Here is a 24,897-nt window from a genome sequence, read left to right on the forward strand (position 1 = left end):
CAATGTTTGTTTTGGTTAAAAAGGTAATCTTACATGTGCAACATTCTCATCCTTGTTTAGTTCAATAACTTTTGGATTTGGCTCTGGAAAAGCTGTTGCTCTTATTTCAAACTTCAGGGCTCTAGTCTCATCCTGTTTAATAAATAAAAAAAAAGATCACTGTAGCCTGATACATCATTTTGTTTCATGAAAACAGAGCAGGTAAGAATCATGAGAAACTACTTCTAAAGGTTTTCACAAGTTATCTTCTCCAGTTTCACCATTTGTAGTTAACTGCAATGCAATGCTTCCTTTGGTTCCAAAGGCATGTCCTTGGTATTAATTTATATTGCATCATTTTGTTGAAATCTTTTTATTAAACATGGCTGCTTTGCAGAGAACTTGATTTAAATGCTTATAATATTTAATATTTAAATACTATTTGATAATTACCAGTGTATTTTTACCTTAGCTATTGAATTTTTATTCCCAAAGAAGACTTTCTTTGTCTGATAAACATTTCCTCAAATTAATTTTATTTGGGCTTGTTTTTCTTAATAGTGTTGTCATCTTTCTGCTCTGATCAAATACAGATTAGTGTACCAATACTGTAATGAAAAAATCTGGTACAAAATCTGGTACAAATATTTATAGCATTCAAAAATAAAATCAGTGGCTGAACTCAGAGCTTTACTGTCTAACAGAGGGCTTTATCACCCAGAATCCAGAGCTTGGGCATCTGTGAATAGGCTCCATAGACTCTAAGGATCTTTGAAGTTGTAGTCAAAAATCAAGATTTTTTTATATTTCATATGTGCGTTCATTAGGGTAGATGAGAATATATTCTTTTGTCAAATTCTTAAAGAGGACTATGACCAACAAAAGTTAAAACTACTGTGTAAAGGTTATTTAACATTTTGGAGAGAACATGTAGAATTTTAGGGCTAAAAATAAATTATATACTTTATCTGGAGCAGTTTTTTTTCAACGGGGATGATTCTGTACCCTCAAGGAGAGTCAGCTATTTCTGGAGACATTTCTGGCTGGCAGGACTTGGGAGGGGGTGTACTGCCATTTCGTGGGGAGAAGCCAGCTATGCTGATAAATATCCTACAATGCACAGGACAGCCCCTGACAACAAAGAAGTATTTGGTCCAAAATGCTACTAGTGCCCACTGTTGAGAAACCTGGACCTCAAGAGTATGAAGGCAGGCTGCAAAAGTTTAAATAACTTGCAACTAAAACAGCTCTTATTTCCCTGTCTGGTGCATCTTCCTCTTGAACACCTTGTGGTAATTTCAACTACTCCTCTTAACAAAACATAATAGCTCTCATTTCCTTTGGCTTATTATGTGCTGTGCACTAAGTGAAAGTGCACTAAGCACTTTATGAAAATCATCTAATCTGCAGCAACCCTGAAAAAGAGATATTACCCATATTAATCTGATAAGGAAACTGAAGAACAGAACTCCAGATAAAACCAATGATCTCGAAGTACTTCTCATAAATATGCATACTGCTTTTTAGGAAGAAGTCCAACATGTATTTAGTTAATTTTTAATTTAGCCTTTCAAAGGTCATCTTCTTAAAAGTGTGTTTGTGTTTTACTGTTGTTGATAAATTTTGATGTTTTAGTTTGATTTTCTGGAAGTCTTAATTTTTAGCAAATATATATTAATAAATGTATATGATATACAATAGTAGGTTTTTAAGCATAAAGTAATTTGGAAAGAACTTTAAGGATATATGAAATGTTAAAGCAGCTAATTTCTCTAATTTGATCAAGGTTCATAAATAGTTGGACATGCTTTCTAAAATCTCAATTATAGTCTATTTTACAGTCTTAGTAATCTGTTTAATTACTAAAGCCACATCATTTAGACAATGTATTGTGTAGTGATAAATGGAAACAGTTTTGGAGTTTCACTCCAGATTTTACATTCATTCATACCTTCTTAATTTGTTGAATGCCTCCTTACATACCATCCTACCTGTATAAGATGGTCACGTTTGTAGATTCTATATGAAATCTTATCCACAAAGTTGTCACTGTATCATAGACTTACCATTTCTAAAATGGATGGCCGACCCTCCAACTGAATGTGAACGCTGGCTTCTTTTCCACTGTCCATTTTCCCAAAATTGCATGAGAAATTTAAACAATGTGGATCAGCTTTCATGCAGTACTTGAAAAGAATACAAAAGAGCTATGTTAAAATTTCAACATTTTTTAAAAAGATGGCTAAATATTTAGATGGCTAAATATATGTGGAATTCAAGATCTGCTCCCCTTAGTGGCATTTTGCAAAAATTTATCTTGATATAAACATGGAATTAAAGATATGCTTTCATTAGTGGCACTGAAAAAATTATCTTGTTTTAAACAAAACACAAATGTTTAGTAAATTAACAAAAACGAAGTATTCGAACTAGATCACATGTTTTCATTATTCTTATGAACTTAATCTGGGATGGAATAAGTAAGACACCTAATCAGAGTCTTGCCAAATTACATGTCCTATGTTCATTGTAAAACTTGGATCATTTTAAGGGCTTTCTTGGGGTTTTTTTCCCATATATTCACTAAAATGAACATACTGAAAATTAATTTCATGCCACGAAGGCCGTTCAGCTGAGGACAGCATCTTGACCCGCAAAGGGTCTGACACAATGTCTGGTTGGCATAAATTGGGCACTTGTTGCATAAATAATGAAAGTATATAGTATATATTTAACCCTGGGTGTCGCTCAACTCTCCAGTCATGCCTGTTCCTCACACACAAGAACATTACCTGAACTGGCTTCTCTCCTATACTCAACTGACAGTTCAAAGCCCCTTGGTTCATGGGTTTAAGTGTTTCAGTTCTGTAGGTTGGAAAGCAAAAACTACAACCTGAAAAATTGAAACTTACCAGTAGCCTCTTATCAGTCTTTGATAAAAATTTGAATATATCTTTCAGGGTCTCCATTGTGCCTTTTTTCTGCTCTAATGCACACTTTCTTTGGTAATTCTTAAAATGGCATTCTCCAACAGTAGTCTACAAAGAAAGAAAGAAAACTCTTACCCAATATTGCAAAGAACAACAGCTACATGGCTTTAAAACTTACCTTTTAAAGCTTACCTTTCCTGAAATATATCAAGTACTTCTAAAATTGTGTGAAAATATTTTTTGATAGATTTATTTGGGAGAGATTAAATCTCTGTGGCAAAAAATGCAACAAAAACCCAGAAAAATTTTAAAGGGTTGGATATAGGTCCCAAATGATCAAATGGCCTTAGCCTTACAGAAATTAGGGCAATATGAAAAATGGACGTTTGAACATTATTATGATATTGAACATTTCTTTGGCTTTAGACATACAACAAAGTGTTCTAACAGCATGCCCCACCATCTAAATCTGGAATTCAAGTAAGATTTTTAAGGATTATATATCAAATCTACTGAGTAGGTTTCTTTGTCGATTGTCTTAAAACTGGAAACGTAAAAACAATTCTGATAGAATCATCAACATAAGAATATTGATTCTTAAGTAGTTATTTGAATATTAATAAAAGGCTGAAGTACTGCTTTTTCAACAGTGGTCTCAAGCTTTAAGGAGAATTCCACCAATTAAATTACTTCCACAGGTCCCTATCACAAAGAAAATCTACCAAAGATGGTAGAGCATAGTTCTGTTATTGTGTTAAGTCACGTGTAGAGGCTCCACTGTACTCCTGCCATTCTAATGCAGTATTCAAAGTGAACACAATAAACGCATGGTGCATTCATAGTTTAGACTAAGTGTGACTGAAGTAACAGAAATCTCCATTTTAGCAATATTACTTAGGAGAAAGGAAGGAACACATTTTTACCTGGACATCCAAAATGTTGAACAGTTTATCAGTTTGGGGAATAAAAGAATTTGGTATCATTATTTCCACACTAATATTTGGAGCCATGCTTTGGCCAGTGTTGATAACCTGATAAGAAGAAAGAAAATTTAAACACTCAAAAAATACTTTTTATAAAAGTACAGATACCAATGAACTTTTCAGGTGAACCCATATATTTCATTCAGCATTTATAATGGTGGAGGTTTGTAGTTGGCAGCTGCACGGCAAAAGGAGACAGAATATCCATAGTCAGAACTTTAAAACGTTTGTTAATAATATAACTAGTCATTATTCCTAGACCTCTCCTTTTGGTGCCGATTAGACCGAACTGTCTACACTGATGGTTTACTGCAGAAATAGTCTGAGGAAAAAGACATCAATAATATACAGTTGACCCCTGAACAATTCAGGGGGATTAGGGTCACTGACCTCAGCACAGTTGAAACTCCAAATATAATGCATAGTCGGCCCTCTGTATACATGGTTTCTCTGTATTCACAGATTCAACCAACCGTGGATTGCATAGTACTATAGTATTTACTATTGAAAAAAATCCACATATAAGTGGACCCGTGCAGTTTAAACCTGTGTTGTTCAAGGGCCAACTGTACCTTGGTATGGCACATTATAGATCTAAAAAAACCATGGTCAGTTGTCCTTATAACTATCCCATGAGACGGGCTGACATTTTATTATTTGCCATCTCAGGAAAATGCTGAGGTGTTAATGTAACCCAGATGAAAGTTAAAAAGTGACAAGAAGTGGGACCAAAACCCAGGTATTCTAGTTCTAAATTCTATGTTGGTTTCACAAAGTCACTCTGTGCTGAGAGGATAATCAGCAGCAGTAAGTGAATAAAAATATTTTAAATTCAGGAAAATTATAATGCTGATGCACTCAGAAAATCAGAAAAGGGTAGGTTATTGGGTTTTAGAAAAAAGACAGTTTTTTAATAATGCATAAGGGGAAGATATTTCATTATTGTTGATAAATCTGAGATTTGCAGAACCCTGAAGAAGGAAATTGGGCCAAAATATTGCCTCCTGAGAACTATAAAACCAATACAGTAAGTCAGGGAAAAGATGTGCTACAATATCTAAATGAATTAGCATGGCTCAAAGACTTGCAATAATCTTCTGAATGCGCACGACGTAAATAAGGAGAGAGTATCCCTGGGCTTTGGGACAGGTGGTAACTGCCAGGCCTTGGAAGCACAGGGCAGTTGCAAAAGGCAATGTCAGCAATGGGGACCCAGCACTGCCCAGACCTTTAGACAAGGTCTTCCTGATGCCAGCAAATAACCAAGCTCACTTACAATATTCTTTATCCATGTTCGCCTAATAACATTTAGACCTCCAAGAACATCCTGATACTTGGACAAGTCACCAAGCCTACAGACTGAAAGAATCTCCAGGCCCAGTCACTCCATTGTAACTTAACTAGACAATACTTGTTAACTATTATTTGTAACTTAATAAATAGGCCTTCTAGAGTCCAAGTCAGTTTCTGTTTATCAGAGTACAAACCCCCACTGGACTGTGACAGGAGCATTTTGGGGGACTTCAAAGTAGAGGGCTACATTTTTCCAACACTAGGGTACACTAGTGTAACAACAACTTGAGTATGGACTCAAAAGAATTTTGAGGTCATTTTTCTTCCACAGATTGGGGCAGTGGCCCAGGAGTTTGCATTTTGGATAAGCACCTCAAGTGATTCTGATACACATTTTGAAAAGCATTGCCTTACAAAATATCATAATGTACCTAATGCAGATTCACTCAGTCTGTGGATTGTTATATAGCTCTTGAGAACGTGTGAGCAGTGCTTTAGGTTCAAAAAATGTTTCTGTGGACATTATCTCCAATTATTTGCTCATTATCAACATCCACGCTGTAACAAAAATTTCAGTTTGACAGTAAAAAGTGTCTAATGAAGTTTTAGCTTTATATTAGTACGTTAATACTTCTGGATGATGATAATACTCTTTCATTTTTAAAAAGATTATTTAATAAGTGATGCATCACTTGTCATGGGTCATATACCAATGGCTTGAAAGGCTGACCAAGCAGACCTTAAATGGAGATGCAGAGGTAAAAGCTTCCTTTACTTGGTAAGGTTAGGACTTGTTTGAAGCTTGGACCACGAAGAGGTTTCACTGATTTGCACCCAAATATGCCTTTTCTTGACCTATTCTGATTTCTGCATTCATCTTTTGCAGTCAGTTCCTTCCATAACTTTGCCTATTTCAGGCATTACCTCTGTTCCCAGGAGGTACTTACTGTATAAAGAGAGGTAGTATAAGGAGAGTGGGCTCAGTAACAGGGACAAGATGAATGGGAGAGAAGGCGCAGGGGCCCACCAGGCAAGGGCATGAGCCCTGCTGCAGCTCCCTTCTCGCCCTCAGCCAGCTGAGGTGGCCCAAAGCTGAGGGATGCCACACATATATGATGTCCTCTGGAGCAATGCATCAGTAACATTCTTTCAGTTTGTTACAAATATCAGCACAATCAACTTTTCTTACGTGGAAAGTGAAGTTCATTTTCTCTGCCATACACACTTCAGGCTCATTTTCCTCCTTTGGTCCATACACGAACGAAGTTGGGTTTACAAACCTGCCAGAAATGAATTCAGATTTAATTTAACTGTCTTATTTGATGAGGTATTAGAAACAGTCTTTCTCTATAGTCTAAATATAGCCTATCTCTTAAATATCCCTTAAATATGCCATAATTCAGACTACAGGTGCCTCTAAGTACCATGGAATACTTTTGGTTTCTTGTAAAGATAAGAATTTTAGTGAAAATGTAATGAAATTAGAAAGCCACGTGCTCTGACTGGGGTGACAATTTCTCTTCCCGCCAATATCCTTTGCTTGCCTTCCCAATACTTCCTGGCTCACTCTAGTAACCATTCCTTCTCTCTCAGCCCTCAAATGATTCATGCAAACTTGACAAATATGAGATAAATTCTTAGCTTTTCCCTAGGGCTCCAATATCCTCCTGTATTTCAATCTATCTGACAGATTTTTGAGTTATTTCTTATCACGCCCAATTCCTGCTGGCTATTTGTAATGAACCCCAAGTCTGGGGAACAATTCAAACATCAATAAGTAGGGCAAATTTTTGTTAGAATACAAGGTTGTCATTCCTTTACCTGAGTTGAGACATATACACGGTCAGTAACGAACTTTAAGAAATATTTTTCTAGGAAAATCCCGACTCCCCAATTTGCTCATATTTGGCAGCTAATATGAGGTAATATGTTAGAGACTCTTTTACAAAGGAAAGAAATGAGAAATATTCAAATGTAGATTTAGGCAGCTTAATAGTTGCAGAGCATCCCTTGCTCAAAATAAGATGTGGATAATGGAAAAGCAGGAGGACACACTTATAACAAAATCAAGGAGGCGAGGCGAGGTAAGGATTCAAACCCAGGAAACATGCAATTGACTTCTCTTTGCTCCCCACTACTCGCCCTTGAATGGATTCCTTTTTCCTCCGCTGGTTTTATCTCACAAACTGGAGAATCAGTTCCATCAGTTTCAGACGCTATTTTTATATAACTATATGCCACCTTTATGGGTGGTTAAAAATGACTAGGGATGCTTTATAGTTAGGGCAACTAGAAAAGCTCATCTGTTTGTTCTGTGTCTCATATTGTCTATTGCTTTAAAAATGTGATTTTAAACAAAGATTAGTAGGCTCAATAATTTCCAGTAAAATCATGAAAGGTTTTCATGGTACTCCTTTAATTCTTTCTCTTCACATCTCCTTCCTGAGTCATAGGAGGGTCCATTCAAACAATTACTAAAATTGTGAGGAATCAGTGACTGCTGGGCTGTGGGTAAGGAACTCTGTAATTCACGGATATAAAGAGGGGACAAGGGAGCCGGCTCTCTTGTATCTCAATTCATTTGCCATGCAGGTAGATGCGGGGTCTGCACAAGGGCGATTTGGCCAACCTTCCACTTCTCTGAACTTCACACTTGCCCTAGCCATTGAGCATGACCATACAAAGTGCATGCTGGCCCTCTGGGGCCCTGGCCTGCACGGTGTACCACTGAATGGTTGGACGTGGCCTCCTATTGGGCTCTTCCAGTAAGAAATCTCCATTGGGGCATTAGTTTGAGGTGGTCTCAGTGATGACTACAGAGTGGTTTAAAATAACGAACACCTAAGCAATGGGCTGCAACACCGAGGTAATTGTTAAGAGACAGAAACAGCACATGATCTTTTCTTAAAAAACTTTAAATAGGCTTTTGACCAGTAGTTTAAGAAGCAACAGAATTCAAAATCAGCTCAGAATTTTACAGGAGTCCTCCATATCTACTCACCCATGAACAGTTAGCATGACTTCATACTTGAGAGGTACTGTTAAAGTCACTTTGTTTCGCTTCACGTTGCCTGTTTCTCCTTCATTTTCACTACAGGAGCAAATAGAAAACACCCTCTTAGAATCCAGTCAGAACAAAAATTCTCTTCAGAGGGAACTAATTACACCCCATGTATACCTAATGTACTTGGAGGTTGGTTTAAGAAATGCTTTTTGAGGAGTGGGGATAAAAGTAGATGCGGTAGTAAGAAATTTTTATGTCAGAGTTGGCAGAAATTTGCTCTCATTATTTACGCCATTATTTGCTTCTATGCTATAAAACCCTATGTTAGAAGGGTTTTTTGTTTGTTTAACAGATCACATAAAGGAAGTTTTCTCCTGCAGACAATGGAACACAGCTCCATGGTTCCCCTAAGGTCACCCCCCTTTTCTCCCCCCAAAAGTCAGGGGTTCATTTCCTTTAACACAATTGTTTTTCATAATGAAATATACCAGGCGGCATGCACTGTGATGTTGAGATCCTCTTCTGCTCTGCTGAGTGAGCTGGCATCCAGAAGAAAGCTAATATCTGTCTGAAAAACACAGGGAACACTCATTTTAAAAACAATCTAAAGTTTGTTTTTACAATGTGAATTTTAGTTTTTATGTTCTGTGAAATACAGATATGAAATGATGTCCTAGAAGCATAGGCTAACCCTCACTCAGAGAACTACGGGGAAGCTCTCGGGTCTGCGGCAATTTTAAAGCAGCAGCATTTCCACAAAGCATCCTCTGAATGTAAAGATAGGCAGGTCCAGACTGACAAAATTAGAGATGCTTTAACAACTTGAGTGAGCACTCTTGCCAGAAACACCTTTTAGTAGAGCAGAGGTGACATGCCTGGCAGATAGGACCACCCGGGGTGGAGTCGGGGGGAGTGTTGGGGAAGGGTGAGGCTGGGGAGCGGAATTCTGATTGACACATTCACATGCCCCTCCTGACACAAACAGGTGCCCCCTTCTTTTTCTTTCTTTTAAACAGTGAACATTGCCAAGAATATAAACACAATCTCAAAGATCTCAAGCCCAGTTGGTTTGGGTTTTATTTCATTTAGCTACTTACTCTTAGTAAATAATAAAAATGACAACAACAAATTATTTGTATGCAGCACAAACATAGGGAAACAGAAAATATTTTATATTCATGTCAGTAACAAAAACTATAAATGCTAAATGCTTACCCTTGATAGATGATCTACATATATATAACCAACCCTGCAGTCAAGTTTTACTATGCCAGAGCTGTCTGTTACTTCGCAGTTTATTTGTTTCTCCTCCTAAAAGGAAAACGAAATAACTGGTTTAAGTAGGTAGCGAATGAGAAGTTCATAACTTATGTTTAAGGATGGTTTTTGAAAAGAAAATCATCCCTGAAGACTTTACTTTCTTGGAAGACTATTTTCTGTTTACTTTGGGGATAAATCAATAGGAATATAAATACACTACATAAATATGTGTGTACAAGTATAGATTTATTCTAATATTCACATAAATTCTCCACAGAATAATTCCTGGACTTGTAGCTTTCAACCATGTTTCTCTGTTCCCTAACTCAAGGTTTCTTGAAAAATCATGAAGCAAGGAATTCATAAGGTCTATATTTCATGGCTGCCTTCTGTCTGGGTTGTGAGAATGTGATAAAGGTATTTAATTATAACTGTAATCACAATTATATATATATTCAAATATTCAGGGAAATACACATTTATATACATCTCACAGATGTATATTTCCCTGAATATCTGAGTTTTCCCTCTTACCATTGCAAACAGGCTCCCAAAGCTCTAGAGGAAGTGGGTAGTAGATATTTATAAGAGGTCAAAGGCCTTTCTAAATGCCCTTAGTGTGAAGAAATGGTCTCTGGATAAGAGATGGGTAAATTTTCTAAGAGGCGGGGGAGCATCCAAGGAGAAAGTGACTGAGACTTTTCTCTTTCAAATTCAACATTATTAATACCTCACTGATGGATTTAAGTGCTCAAGACTGAGGCACAGTGGTAAAAAGGAAAAAAAGGAAAAGGTCTCCAGATGCTCCAAACTCTTGCAGGAAAGGAGAAACTTGCCTGCAATCTGGTTGACACCAGAATTTTGGAATTTGACGCTGGTTCTAGCATTTTGGAGGTCCTTTGGGATCAAGACAGTGTACGTGAACTTAAAATGCAGAGCAGTAACTCTGGGAGCCCAGCATGAAGGACCAATATGGCCCGTGTAGAGACCCCAACCATGAGGAGCACCATCACAGCACCAGATGAGGTTGTACCAGTGAGAAAAGCAATGACACCCAGGCAGCTTGCTTAGATAACTGGACAATCGCTTCTGTCTCATAGTAGCCTTGGTAAGCAGGAAGCTGACTCTCTTGATCTCAGTCAGATCCCAAGGAACTTGCCATTTTGATTAGGGGCACAGAGGAAAAAAATCACTGGAAGCCCGAGTGATAAGTCTGAATATTAAGACTCATACGCCAAATCTTTGTACCTCAAATGATAAAGTGATTTATACATATACATTCTTTAAAAGTTAAGTAAAATATCATGTAGCATCATGCTACTGTAGGTTTTCGATCCTTACCAGATCTAAAATCTTAATGAAGTAAAGACCAGTGGGTAGTCTGATATGCAGAGTTGTCTCATATGCATCATCTCCGGCATTAAATAAGGACACGTTCAACATTAATGTCTTCATACTTCCAACAGCAATATAGGTTTTATTTTCATGTGGCCTAAAAATTAAGTACGATTTAGTTTTCGTTTGGAACTAAAAATCCCATCTCTTCATTTATGTATCCTGAACATAAAATACTAATTTGGAAACACAACCATGGGAGATGACCCCATGCAAGTAGATGTAAATCCATTTTAAAAAGAACTCAGTTTCCCAGGTTTCAGATAAATTCAGTTAGTTATTACACAGGAAAAGTTTTCTAATTTAGTTATAATTAAACTAGTCTGCTTTCTGTTTTTCTGTTTAACTTCTTGCTTCTATCATTTTAGCATATTTTTCTCATTATTTCAAAATATTTTCCTAAAAGAAAAGATTTTTTTTTTCTTTCTTCATCCTTGAGTAGACATTGAACTAGCTGCTGCCAAAGCCAAAGGGGGAACTGGGGGAAACTGGGAGAAAAGGAGAATAGACTATTTCCACCAAAATAGAGGATGCTTTGGTGGAAGTGAGCACGGCATGGGAAAGGACTGCTATGGCCAGCATGTGGGTGCCACTAAAATCTGTTGAACTAGAATTAATTTCTTAAGGCAGGCTGGTCACCTCTACCAATAACTAGACCAAATTAAAAATAGAATTGTGGAAGTGTTTCACCATCTTGTGAACTGGAAAGAGAACGCTGCTGCAAATCCAAACACATAAGTGAGTTCAAGTTCTGGCTCTGGCCCCCGTTCTTCTGGGGGAGAGGTCATTTAGCATTTTAAAGACTCAGTCATCCCATCTGTAATAATAACTACTGTTCAGTGAAGATCTGGCTCATGCACATTCCATGAAACCCCAAGGAACCTGAGGTCTAAGAAATGTATTCAAGGTACCACAGCTAGAATGTTCTAAAGCCTCAAGGCAACCCACTCCCTTTACTGATTAGATGGTTAGAAGAGCGCAGAACCTGCTACAGAATGTCATGATTCTGTAAGCTGTCCTCAAAAACAGACACTCTTAGATATCACAGTATATAAATTAAAAAAATTAGTTCAACCAGAGAAGAATATGACCCAAAGCAAAATATCAGATGAGGATAATCATAACAGTAAGAAAGATATTCACCTAGCAACTAGAGTTTAGAAAAAGTTTCTTCAGTAATGCTTACATTGTATCATTCTAATCAACATCTGTATTTGTGTTTGAATAAACGATTTATGGAAATGTTAACCACATAGTAGGCATTTAGTAGTTATTTGTGAGTTGATTTAAGACAGAATGTTTAAGGACAGAGTTAAAGAACAAGTTTCGACACGGGTTCGTGCCCCGGTCCGGGAAGATCCCACATGCCGTGGAGCGGCTGGGTCCGTGAGCCATGGCCGCTGAGCCTACACGTCCAGAGCCTGTGCTCCGCAACGGGAGAGGCCACAAGAGTGAGAGGCCCACGTACGGCAAAAAAAAAAAAAAAAAAAAAAACAAGTTTCAAGATTGATGCTTTTAAGCATTACTTGAAGGTGAAGAATGATTTTAATTGAAAGCCCCTGTATAATAATCATTACATCTATTACTCCCACATACAAAAATAGTGTAACAAATTCCCAGCTTTGTAGAGCTTATAAAGGGCAGATTTATAAACAGATGTAAACAGATATTAGAAATACTTGAAAAGAGTTATGAATGAAGGGCTCTGGGACCAGGGTGGGGAACCCATTTCACCTGCGGGTAGCAAAGGCATGTTGCTTCTTGCTTTTGTACTATTCTAGCTATTTAGGTTGAGCTGAATGAAGATTAAAATTTCTTTTTTTTACATAGAGAAGATCTGAAAATTTCATGATTGAACTGGCATTAACTTGGATTATACTCTTAATTGATTTGTCAAGTTCTCTTCCAATTTTCACACTAATGGGGGTGGGCGGTGGTCACTTTGCAGAAAGCAAACTTGATAATGTCACGTGTCTGCTTCCTTTCCTCCAGTGCTTTCAAGACAGAGTTCTGATTAGTGCAGCAGATGCAGCCCGAGAGAGCTGGTCGTGCCTTACTTTCCACTGCACAACCCATTCCTTCCCTTTAGCCATGCTCACCTACAAACAGGGGTCCAAACACCTGTGTTTTGTGTCCTACTTCAAGCCGTCCCTCTGCCTTCAACCTCTCCCCTCTTCATGTTATCTGGCTAACTTGTACTTGTTCTTCAAGACTCAGCTTGAGTGTCAATGTTAAGAGTCCTCAGAAGTTCTTCCAATTGATACTTATTGCTAAGCCCCTTCACCCAGCATTGCATCCTCCCTAACAGAAGTGGCTTTTCTCTCTGCCACTTTCCCACACACTGGGCAACCCTCTAATGCAATATGTTCACACTTTCTGGCTTTTCTCACCACTAGAATAAGTTCTCTTGGAGAAAAGGTGCTGGGTCATGAATATCACTGTTTTCTCAGAGGCTAGCAACACAGTGTTCAAAATATACGTGTGGTATGTAAGTGTATCAAACGTTAAAAAGGGCTGGATAACACTAAAAAAAAAGTCTGAAAGATTGAGGAAATTACTGGATAAGTGACTGTTAAAAGTTCATGAACTCATTATACATTCTATGAAATTAGAGCCATGCTTATCTGTTCTGTGATGGTATACAAATTCCAAATGTTTCATTAAGATAAAGTAAACATCTACTACTACCACATTCATGTGATCTATACCCCGCCCATACAACCTAATGTTTTAGTGGCAATACAACTATTGAGTTGACCAATAAATTAATGGCAACATGGATACTGTTTGAGTTTGAATTTGAGAAGCAAATTATTATGAACCTCAGAATGTACAAACAAAATTATTATAATTTTGAACACTTCCCCCCACTTTGATACCTCTAATAATATATCTATGAGAAATTGGACATTTCACTTAATACCTAAAAGTTCTTCCCTTCTTATCCTAATTGTTTTTCCATTTTAAACCTTCTTATCAAGGTAGGACATACATATAGAAAAATGCACACAACCTAAGTGTAGAGCTCAGCAAATTTTTATAAACTGAATACATGTGTGAAACCAGCACCCAGATCAAGAAAAACATATTGCTAGCACCAAAGAAATACCCTTGTGCCCCCTTCCAATTCTTGCCCCTACCCACTATCTTGCTTTTACTAGTATAGACTGGCTTTGCCCAGTTTTATATTTCATATAAATGGAATCACTGAGTATGTAATCTTGGAGTATCCAACATTCTTTACTCAAAATTTTGTCTTTAAGTTTCATCTATATTGATGCATGGAGTTGTAAATCATTTTTTCTCTTTGGTGTGTATACTCATTTTTGTAAATATGCCACATTTTATTTATCCTTTCAACTGTCATTGGGAATTTTGGCAATTACAGTTTGGAGCCTTTATAGTTTTTCAGTAAACATATATATGTAATTCCGTTGTGTCAGTCTGTCTGTCTATCTATGAGCAGGCCCTTATGGTTTATTAACCCAGGACTAATTCCTGAAAAAAAACTCTAAATCTGGCTAATTTTGGCAACCAGCTTAAAGTTTACTAACAAATTACATTAAAAAATAAAATACACTATAAGGAACTATATTTAAATAATAAAAAATAAAAATGTCCTACAGGATTATCATATAAAAGACAGCATACCAGAGAGTAGGGGTTCAAAATCTGCTGTCTGAAGGCCAAATTGGGACCGCTGCCTGGTCTTGCAAATAAAGGTTTATTGGAACACAGCCATGCTCTTTCGTCTGTGGCCACTTTTGCACCATGACAGCAGAGTTGAGCAGTTGCGACATCTCTGTCCCACAAAGCCTAAAATATTTACAGTCTGGCCCTTCAAGTAAAAAGTTTGCTGGCTCTGCCATTGGGCAGTCTGACTGAGGAGCATAGTTAGTTTCAAAATAAGCATACCACATCATATTACTATATTTAAAACCTGTATTATTCTGACAATAACAGAAGCTTCATTATTTCAGATGGCACCCGATGCTGCCTTAGAGGAAACGATGCCCCAGACCTCATAATTCCTTGTGTGGTACTAAAGACATCGAGGAGAAAGGAATGAAGAAAATGTCCCTATGTAGCATTTCTAGCTCTGATCCCCGGCTTTGAGAACCTGGATATTTCTGTAAGGATGTATGATAAGTAACAAGGCAGTAACTCTTCTGAATCATGGCTATCATTTCAGGGTGGAAGAATCTGACTCACTCATAATGTGCTATTCCTCCCAGTGTTTGAGGGGATGGCTGTGACTTACTCATTCTTGTGTTGTAAACCTTTGTGTTACACAAGCACGCATCTGCTTGGTGGCCCTGTGTTAAAGGGCAGAGTGAAGACGTGCGGAAACATGGCTGTCCCACATCCCCTCTACTTTTCTAGAACCATGTTACAACTAAAGGAAACTAAGAGGTTCTAAAAGTAAACTTCAGCTTGACATTAAAGTTTAATTAAGACTTGTAGAAGAGCTGCCTATAAATAGACATTTATAAAATATTCTGGCTTGTAACCAAAGCATTAGTCACTGAACACCTTTGGGAAAGAAGTTGGCACTTAGACAAGCAACAGAAGGTGAAAGCACTGCATAAACAGCTAGGTTCCAAGACAACAGCAAATGAAAGAGAAACACAGCATTCACATTTCAACAGCAAGGCTCCTGGTCTGTTTTCCATTTTTAAGCTATTTTGCCACATTACCATAATTACAATTCTACTCTTTATGTGTGTGTGAGTATATATATATATATGTATACATCTTACTGTATCTTGATTCATTAACAAGGTGCTGTCAGAAAGATACCCACTAGCTTTTTACATGAGACATAATAACGGACCAGGTGCACATCTGGAAGTGTGACAAGGCAGAACCAGAGCTTTCCCCGGGAATCACAGTTCATTCTTTATTAAAACATGCATAATGCAGACTTGAAATTTACAAAGCAGCCTAGAATCCATGTAATTTAAACAAATCAAGATACTGTGTACATACAGAATCATAACTTAATAAGTGAAAGGAAAAACAGAAAAATGATGTATTTCAGCACCAGGCTCTATGTTTTTCCTGAATGAACGCTACTGTTCTATTTTGTGAGAAATGCTCCCTAAGTCTTCATATACTTAATGCATTTTGCCTTGATAAGATGAATGACTGCTTCATAGCTAACATGTTTTTAATCAAGATGCTAGAACAAAATATAACAGAAATTGATATGTACCCATGTCAAGGTAACACGAGTCATTTATTTGACAGAAGACTAGCCTGCGGCAAAGGGGCCTCAGGCTCAAGTAAAACTTTGTCCTCTTTTTTCTTTGTTACTGACTTCGGGGAAAAAAATAAAATAGTGGAAAATTATCATCTACTGGGAAATATCAGATACCTAACATTTAAGAAGATTTTACTGAATAGACAAATTCACTAAGATCCCAAGGAGGATAGCAGAAGAACGTGGATTGGAAGACAGAACTAGGAATTAGAACGTTTAGTGTATGAAGCATACGATTCCTCTTCCCCAAACTCTGTGATATCAGTGAGGCATATATTCCTACTATCTGCATGTTAAAAATGGACAGTTTTGTTACACTCACTCTTTTGGGGGTAACAGCACAGTGCGGTTACACGCCACTCACTGTCTACCCAACAGTGAGTTCCCTTCTTAGCTGCTAACAGAACCCTGGATTAGCCAGGCAGTCGGCAGTATCCCCTTGATACTGCAGAAGCTAAGCCCCCAGCTCAGCTTCAGGGAGTGAATTATGATTGATCTACTATGATCATGACAACTCCATCCTCTTTCAACCAGGACAGATTCGGGGGCAGCATGCGACACCTCTCTGGTTAATCAGAATAAGGCGTCTGCTCAGACACTTCCCTTCCTTGAAAGGCAGCCTCAAGAGGACCCAGAATTTTGCTCCTGCCCCTTTCTGTTTACTGGGAACCTTGGTGCCCCAGCAGCCACAAGGGAAAAGCCAAGAGAACTGGAAAGATAACCATGAACCATGAAAGCCCAGATTTTGGTAGCTTCTCACTAAACCTGCAACTACCTTCTCCAGACTGCTTATTATGCAAAATAATTAAACACTTTTGTTTAAGTTACTATTAGTCCCGTACTCTGTTACAGTTAAAAGCATTCCTCACTGATACGAAAGTACTTTTGTTCAGGAAAAGCCTCCATCACTTACCCTGGAAGCATGACGGAGGCACAGAAGAGAAGTAGTGTCATTTAGATCAGTCATCTCTGCGAAAGACTCGATTTTAAATTACCTAGGTGATGGTTAATACCTGCTCTTCTATTTGTAATCTTTTAGATAAAGTCATATTTGTTCATTTTCATTTCGCACTGTAAGTCCATTTGAATGTGGTTTACTGTCCTGAGAATTTAGAGATTCAGGAGGAAGCCTCAACTTAACGAAAACATGAGATGGAGCGCATCAACACTATTTAGTTTGCTGTCGGCAGTCTATTAGTGCAGTCATCAGAAACTCATGTCTTTGATGGAGTAACTACATTTACCTGAAGCAGGTATGTAGCTCTGAGACACAGAAATACCATTAGTGCCAGAGGAGTTACAGTCGGGAGAAGGCATAGAACATATGGTTGCAACTGGCCTACCACGACTGAGAAGGCAGAGAGGACTCCTTTGAGGGAGGGGCAAATTCTTCTCTGAGAGAGTATATCATTTATTAAAACGCAAAGTAGTTTGTCAGAACCCTTCACCTGTGGGTCTAAAAATTAATTTGAAGAGTTTTCGTTTGAAAACTCTTCAAATAAGTTATCATTTACCTAATGGAAATAGCCTGTAACCTTCCTGCTGATGCGAAACATGTGGGGCTTATACTTTACACTGGCCTTTAGGCCACTACAAACCTCATAGAACTGAAAACAGCTGACCCAGGCACAGTCAGCAGCTTTCTCGGGACATAAAGGAACAATAAACTCTGGACAAATAACCAGTACATGTGCAGAAAATGTTTAGAATTCACTGGCAATATTTAATTTTTTTATCCAAATGAAAACATTTTTATCGTGGTCTATAACTATTCCAACCATAATTTATCAAAAATAACAACTTTTCTCAAATCTTCACATGTACCAGGCTTTGTGCTATGCAATGCACTGGCCTGCATTATTGCATTTTATTTTTAAAACAACCTTACAGAGTACTGTTTTACCTTCTTGCCAATGAGGAAGGAAGTTTACAGAGGTTGAAAGGCTTCTCTGAAAAGGTCATTCAGCTAGTAAATGGTAGATAGACTTGAACCAGGTTAGTCTGACTTCAGATCTAAACTCTAAACCACCACAACACTGGTTCTCAGATTTCAGCTTGATAAGAACCACTGACAGCCTTCTTAATAATGAACATTTCTGGCCTGGTCCCCATGGATTCTGATTTGGATGGTCAGGGGCCTAGGAGCCTGCATTTCTACCAAGCATCCCAGGTGATTCTCATGAAGGTGACTCAAAGACCACACCTTGAGAAAAACTGCCTTACCTTCTGTTGGCTGCCATATAAAATCATAATGGACTTGATATTTCGACTACAGGAAACATTATCACTTCAAATTAAAAATGTAATGTAGGTAATTAATTTCTCATGAGAAATACATAATGAAGAAAAGCTGATAATTCAATTACATTAATGATTTAATATCTTAATTCAGTAAGATATTATTTTCATTCTTCAGGAAATAAGCATTCTCAGTAATATTTCCATATAAATTTCAACATCTCACTTTTTTCACAGGCCAGAGGGGCTGCAGTGAAAGATGACAAGGTAACCATGGAAGTGTCTGATTTGAGAAGATGAAAACACCACTTATTTGTAGCTTAGGTAATCTTTCCCACACAAAATACTTCTTCTTATCAAAGGCCCACGAGAGCAAAAGCACCAGGAAGACTAAGCATGTTAGAAAGAAAATAAATATGTGAATGGGAAGGTTATAAATTATTCATCTAATAATTCAACAAAGGCACCACAATTACATGCTGGATTACAAAGCAGTTAGCGGTTGCTGTTTTTGGACTATCTAAGCAGCCAATCTGGATAATTTAAGTATAAAGTCCAATTATCTATCAAATAGGTTAGGGCTTCTTGGCCCTCAACTGTGGATGCTCAAGGCTATCCTGGCATTGCCTAGGTGAAAAGAATTAATTTATTCTCTGCCATATGTGATCCCACCCCAGCAGGGTACTCAGTGCTGTTTGTCAACCTTTTTACTCATTCTTGGTTGATTCCCTATCCCATTTATCTTAACAGCTATTTTGAATCTTTTCCCATTCCCTTCACAAGGTCCCAAACCCAACCTCAGAGCCCTCACCTTCCATATACAAACTCATTTCTTATTCTGGCCATCCATTAATTCTCTATATTTCCCTTCCTCCCACATTAAAATTTCTTAATCAATGTCAGCATCTATTCACAGCTTCTTAGCTCAAGATAAGGGGAATCTTAACTTCTTTCTAAGGCTAACCCTTCCACCTGAGTCTGACCCCAGGTACATGCTGTTTCCTTTAGGACCCTGTTCCATCCTCAGCAAACATCCACTTGTCACCTACAGTGTTCCAGGCACTGTGTTACATATTGGGAACGCAAAGATGAAAAGACAGGAACCCACCTTGAAGCAGTGTACAGGATAGTGTGGAGACAGACAATAATAGTTCTGAGCACAGGTGCCATGGGACCAGGGCCACAGGAGGACTAGGTTTATGTAGCTGGAGACAAAGTTGGGGGGGGGATGCTTTACCTAGGAAACAGCTGAGATTTATAAGATAAATACGCATTAATCAGATAGATAAGTCAAAGTGAAAAGATACAGAGGCTCAGGAGAGCATGGCATGGCCACACAACTATTCTGCAATCAATGGAAAAAAGTCCTGTGGAATCGCTGAGGAAGAGCACTAAGGACTTTAGATGTCAATGAGCTACTGAAGCCTTGCTATCAGAAGTGTAAGTTAGAAAGCTCACTCTGGAAACCTCGTGGTAGAGGAATTTGAATAATGTAAAATCAGAGGTCAGTAGCCCAGAAAGTGGTAAAGCTCAGTGATTCTGGTAGGATACTGAGTTGCCTGATGTGGAGCAATAGTAGTAGAGATGGAGAAGTATGGTGGATAAAAAATACATCTGGGTGGTAGTATTATAGGACTTGGTAATTTATTTGATGTCAGGGATAAGAAAGAGAGAAGAATGCAGGTTGAGCTCCAGGTTGTTGGCTTTGGTAACTAACTAATGGTTATGTCACTGGTGGATAGTGACTGGGCAGCCAAGACTGCATGTCTGATAGCCAACTGGATGGGTGGGTGTGGAACTCAGAGACACTGATTTGGGCATCAGCAGTGGAGGCAGACCAGGTGAGGTTGTGGTTGGGGGCAAGATTATCCAGGGGAAATATGGGAGTGTGAGAAGGAGCGAGAGAGGGCTATTAAGGGAGCCAAAAGAGCCAAATTCAGTGGTCCTCCAAACACAACTGAGAAGGAGGGGCTAGAGGAGTAAAAGGAGATTGGGATAGGATGGCATCCTGGAAATTAAAGCGAAAGACATTGAAAAAAAAGGAAGTGAACAGCTGTCAAATTCTTCACAGGACAGTTCAAGTAATATCTGAAGTGTCCCCTGGATTTAAGCAGACTATTTCTTTGTTCAATTTATTCTTTTCCCTGCCTTTGATCCTCATACTTGTTTATATCTTCCCATAATTAAATAACGTTTGATAAATACATAAAAATTCAGTTGAATCTACTTGTTCCTAATAAATTCTCCTTCCCTTAATCACTGATGCTGTCATTTAGCTATGACTACACAGAAATTTCTGTTAAAATTTGCCAGCGACATCCTTTTTCTCCCCCACCAGTCACATTTTAAGTGCCAACTTCCATGACCTTTCCTCAGTCATTATGCTCTCTGATTGCTACAAAATCACAGTATTAAGTCCCTCTTTTTACATTCTCCATTGGCTATTTCACCGTGGAGCTGGTTTTTCTCTTAGTTCTATGAAGATACTTTTTCAGTCTCCTGGAGTAAGTCCTCATTCTTTTTAAGCTCTTTACATAAAATTTACCCACCCCTCCCAAGACTTGATCCTTATTTCTTTGTGAAATTCACACTTCCATCGCAGGCATTCTCATAACTAATGTGAAGAGGACCTCCAAACATAATCCTGAACTAGATTTTCCACTGCAGAGCTACATATAGAAGTCTCATCAAATTCAACACACCCCAATTTAAACCTGCTTCCTCTATATCCCTACCTCCCCCAAACAGTCTCTCATATTCCTGCCCTGTCAGTGATGCCTCCTTGCCCTCTTTCACTTTCCATACACAGCCAGCTCTTAACCTGAAGTGTGGATTCTATCTCTCTGGTCCTCATTTTCACATCTTCCCTCTGACATGCAGAACAGTTTCAACAGAGGGGATATAGACATGATACAGAATTACAATGGTTTATTTCCCAACATAAATAATGACAGCAATCAACATTTATCCAGTTTGCACTGTGTGCACTATTTTAAGCACGTTTACATGTATTTTCCTTTTCCTGTTTCCCTTCTATGAATTTAGAAGATAAAGATGATTTATTCCCTTTCAAATGGGTCACATATATATTTAGGGATATCTTTGTTTTGTACATCGATCTGAATTATGTAACCAGTTTTTGGAGCATTATGTAGTAAAGGTTAGCTCATTTTGAACCAAAACTCTATTAACAGGCACTTACAGATGTCTGAAAAATAACTACAATTATGATAACAATAACCCAAAGCACATTTAAATCCTGAAATATCTTCCGAGTTATCAGTGAAAGGTTAAAATCATGCTTGATAAAACCATGGTGCTCACACATTCTCATTCTTTTGAAAAGTGGTAATCTCTGAGTGTATACTTATGTGACTGCTGTATAGAACACTTAGTCTCTTTCAGCAGAATGAGACTGCTGTTCTTTTCCAGGTCTTTAAATGCTGCTAACCCCCAAGGATTAGTTCTTAGTCCTTTACTCTTTAGAACCCACATGCACACACCAATTACCCCATCCTGATAAATAAGCAGAGAGCCAACTACACTTACTTCAAAAATCCAATTTTTGCAGAAACGTGTAAATCAGCAGAACAGTTTTCATGGGCACAAAATCTTGCAAAGTTTATCTGGAAATAAAATATGACAGTATTTTTTATCTTAGTTCAAATCAGTAGGTATATTTCTATGTTTTTTAAAGGATAAAATATCTATGACACATGAAAAAATAAAATTGATATAGCAAATTGATAACTCCTTTATACCTTTTGAAGAGTTCAATTTGAGTATCAGTAGGTTCAGATGACAATTCCAGGGCTAAAGGAACCACGTTTTTCAACAGGTAAATTTAAAGCCTAAGTTTGTTAAGCGAAAGAAATAATTTCTTTCTTTCGTAATAGTTGTATAAAAAGAAGTTTAATCAGACTGTGGTAGTAACCTCTGTAAGTGTTTAGAACCTGTGCTGCCAAGATTTTCTTCACGATTTTCTGGTGTTGCCGTTTGATCCTGCTTATTATGCATATGCATGACACTTAATTTTCACAAGATGGTAGAACAGTGATTTTATATGTGTTGAAAATAATAAAATGTAGAAATTTAGAAATTTTACTTTGAGGATACAGTGAATAAAAATAAATGATAGTTTATCCACAGGTTCCAGAATTTCTTTAATTCTGAGCATTTTAATAGGACCCAGAGATACTGCAAGGTACACAGGAAGCCCTGAGGTATAAGCTGGACAAAGGAAAAATAGAGAGATACAAAAAGAAAGGAAGCTGAGAGGAACAGGTGAGAGAGGGAGACATGCAGAAAAGAAAGAAATCTAGAAAGTCAGAGAAGGAGCCAGGCACATGAAATGTGAAGTGGGTAGAGCATTGTCAAATGGCACGTCAGACCACAGACTGCCTATACCAGCGGGAGCAGCTGGAAAGTGTAAATCGTTCTCTAGATGGTTAATATATATTTTTTCTACTTCTCTTATTCGTAAAGCAGGTTGTTTGAAGAATCAAAATGTAGCTCATTTGTAGCTCATTCTAATATAACTACAAATTGCTAAGGTTTGGGCTTATGTACTTTACAATATTGAGATGTTCGTTATTAAAGACATTTAAAAGTAGTTGATATTGAAAACTGAAGTTCAACAGAAGAGTGAAAAAACCGACTTCCATAAATATTTTCATACAAGGCTATAGAAAGACTTTGCTCTTAATTTATTATATTCATTTGATCTAGTATTGTAGACCAGACAGTGCTGATTGTAAGCTCAAATATCTTATAACGACTTAGGGGCAATTTTATCTGGACAGGATATGAACTAGACCTTTAAATGTCCCTTTGATCTTTTGCATTCTGTGTGCCCTTACTGAATGTTTTAATGAATGCTTTAACCAGGGCCCCAAACATCCTGTTGACTCTGTCTTTGTGCTGTTGGACAGTAAAAGTCTGAATAACTGGACTCCTGGGAATAAACACACAGTGAGTGAAACTGGTATATTTTGGGATACATTTTATTTATTTTAAATTTTTAAAAACATCTTTATTAGAGTATAATTGCTTTACAATGGTGTGTCAGTTTCTGCTTTATAACAAAGTGAATCAGTTATACATATACATATGTTCCCATATCTCCTCCCTCTTGCATCTCCCTTCCTACCACCCTCCCTATCCCACACCTCTAGGTGGTCACAAAGCACTGAGCTGATCGCCCTGTGCTTTGAGGCTGCATCCCACTAGCTATCTATTTTACGTTTGGTAATTGTATATAAGTCCATGCCACTCTCTCACTTCGTCCCAGCATACCCTTACCCTTCCCTGTATCCTCATGCCCATTCTCTACATCTGCATCTTTATTCCTGCCCTGCCCCTAGGTTCTTCAAACTTTTTTTTTTTTTAGATTCCATACATGTGTTAGCATATGGTATTTGTTTTTCTCTTTCTGAATTACTTCACTCTATATGACAGACTCTAGGTCCATCCACCTCACTACAAATAACTCAATTTCAATTCTTTTTATGGCTGAATAATATTCCATTGTATATATGTGTCACATCTTCTTTTTTTGTTTTGTTTTGTTTTGTTTTGCAGTACGCGGGCCACTCACTGTTGTGGCCTCTCCCGTTGCGGAGCACAGGGTCCGGACGCGCAGGCTCAGCGGCCATGGCTCACGGGCCCAGCTGCTCCGCGGCATGTGGGATCCTCCTGGACCGGGGCACGAACCCGCGTCCCCTGCATCGGCAGGTGGACTCTCAACCACTGTGCCACCAGGGAAGCCCGTGTCACATCTTCTTTATCCATTCATCTGTCGATGGACACAACTGTTGCTTCCATGTCCTGGCTATTGTAAATAGAGCTGCAATGAACATTGTGGTACACGACTCTTTTTGAATTATGGTTTTCTCAGGGTATATGCCCAGTAGTGGGATTGCTAGGTCGTATGGTAGTTCTATTTTTAGTTTTTTAAGGAAACTCCATACTGTTCTCCATAGTGGCTGTATCAATTTACATTCCCACCAACAGTGCAAGAGGGTTCCCTTTTCTCCACACCCTCTCCAGCATTTATTGTTTGTAGATTTTTTGATGATGGCCATTCTAACTGGTGTGAGATGATACCTCATTGTAGTTTTGATTTGCATTTCTCTAATGATTAGTGATGCTGAGCATCCTTTCATGTGTTTGTTGGCAATCTGTATATCTTCTTTGGAGAAATGTCTATTTAGGTCTTCTGCCCATTCTTGGATTGGGTTGTTTCCTTTTTTGATATTGAGCTGCATGAGCTGCTTGTAAATTTTGGAGATTAATCCGTTGTCAGTTGCTTCATTTGCAAATATTTTCTCCCATACTGAGGGTTGTGTTTTTGTCTTGCTTATGGTTTCCTTTGCTGTGCAAAAGCTTTGAAGTTTCATTAGGTCCCATTTGTTTATTTTTGTTTCCATTTCTCTAGGAGGTGGGTCAAAAAGGATCTTGCTGTGATTTATGTCATAGAGAGTTCTGCCTATGTTTTCCTCTAAGAGTTTGATAGTGTCTGGCCTTACATTTAGGTCTTTAATCCATTTTGAG

The 24,897-nt window shown here is 38.0% G+C and overlaps 1 protein-coding gene across 1 annotated transcript in view; it reads right to left on the reverse strand.

Moving 5' to 3' along the window:
- Window positions 1–24,897, reverse strand: part of ITGA4 (integrin subunit alpha 4) — an 88,575-nt gene that overhangs the window by 3,453 nt on the left and 60,225 nt on the right. The window contains exons 17-26 of the mRNA XM_081241850.1: window positions 21,895–21,971; window positions 10,791–10,941; window positions 9,405–9,500; window positions 8,678–8,757; window positions 8,187–8,276; window positions 6,375–6,465; window positions 3,833–3,940; window positions 2,892–3,017; window positions 2,046–2,165; window positions 34–132 (exon numbers count right to left, since the gene is read on the reverse strand). Of these exons, the coding sequence (XP_081097976.1) occupies window positions 34–132; window positions 2,046–2,165; window positions 2,892–3,017; window positions 3,833–3,940; window positions 6,375–6,465; window positions 8,187–8,276; window positions 8,678–8,757; window positions 9,405–9,500; window positions 10,791–10,941; window positions 21,895–21,971 (1,038 nt within the window). The remainder of the gene's footprint in view (window positions 1–33; window positions 133–2,045; window positions 2,166–2,891; window positions 3,018–3,832; window positions 3,941–6,374; window positions 6,466–8,186; window positions 8,277–8,677; window positions 8,758–9,404; window positions 9,501–10,790; window positions 10,942–21,894; window positions 21,972–24,897) is intronic.

This window comes from Mesoplodon bidens (genome assembly GCF_964165515.1).
Source record: "Mesoplodon bidens genome assembly, chromosome: 8".
NCBI classification, from domain to species: Eukaryota; Metazoa; Chordata; class Mammalia; order Artiodactyla; family Ziphiidae; genus Mesoplodon; species Mesoplodon bidens.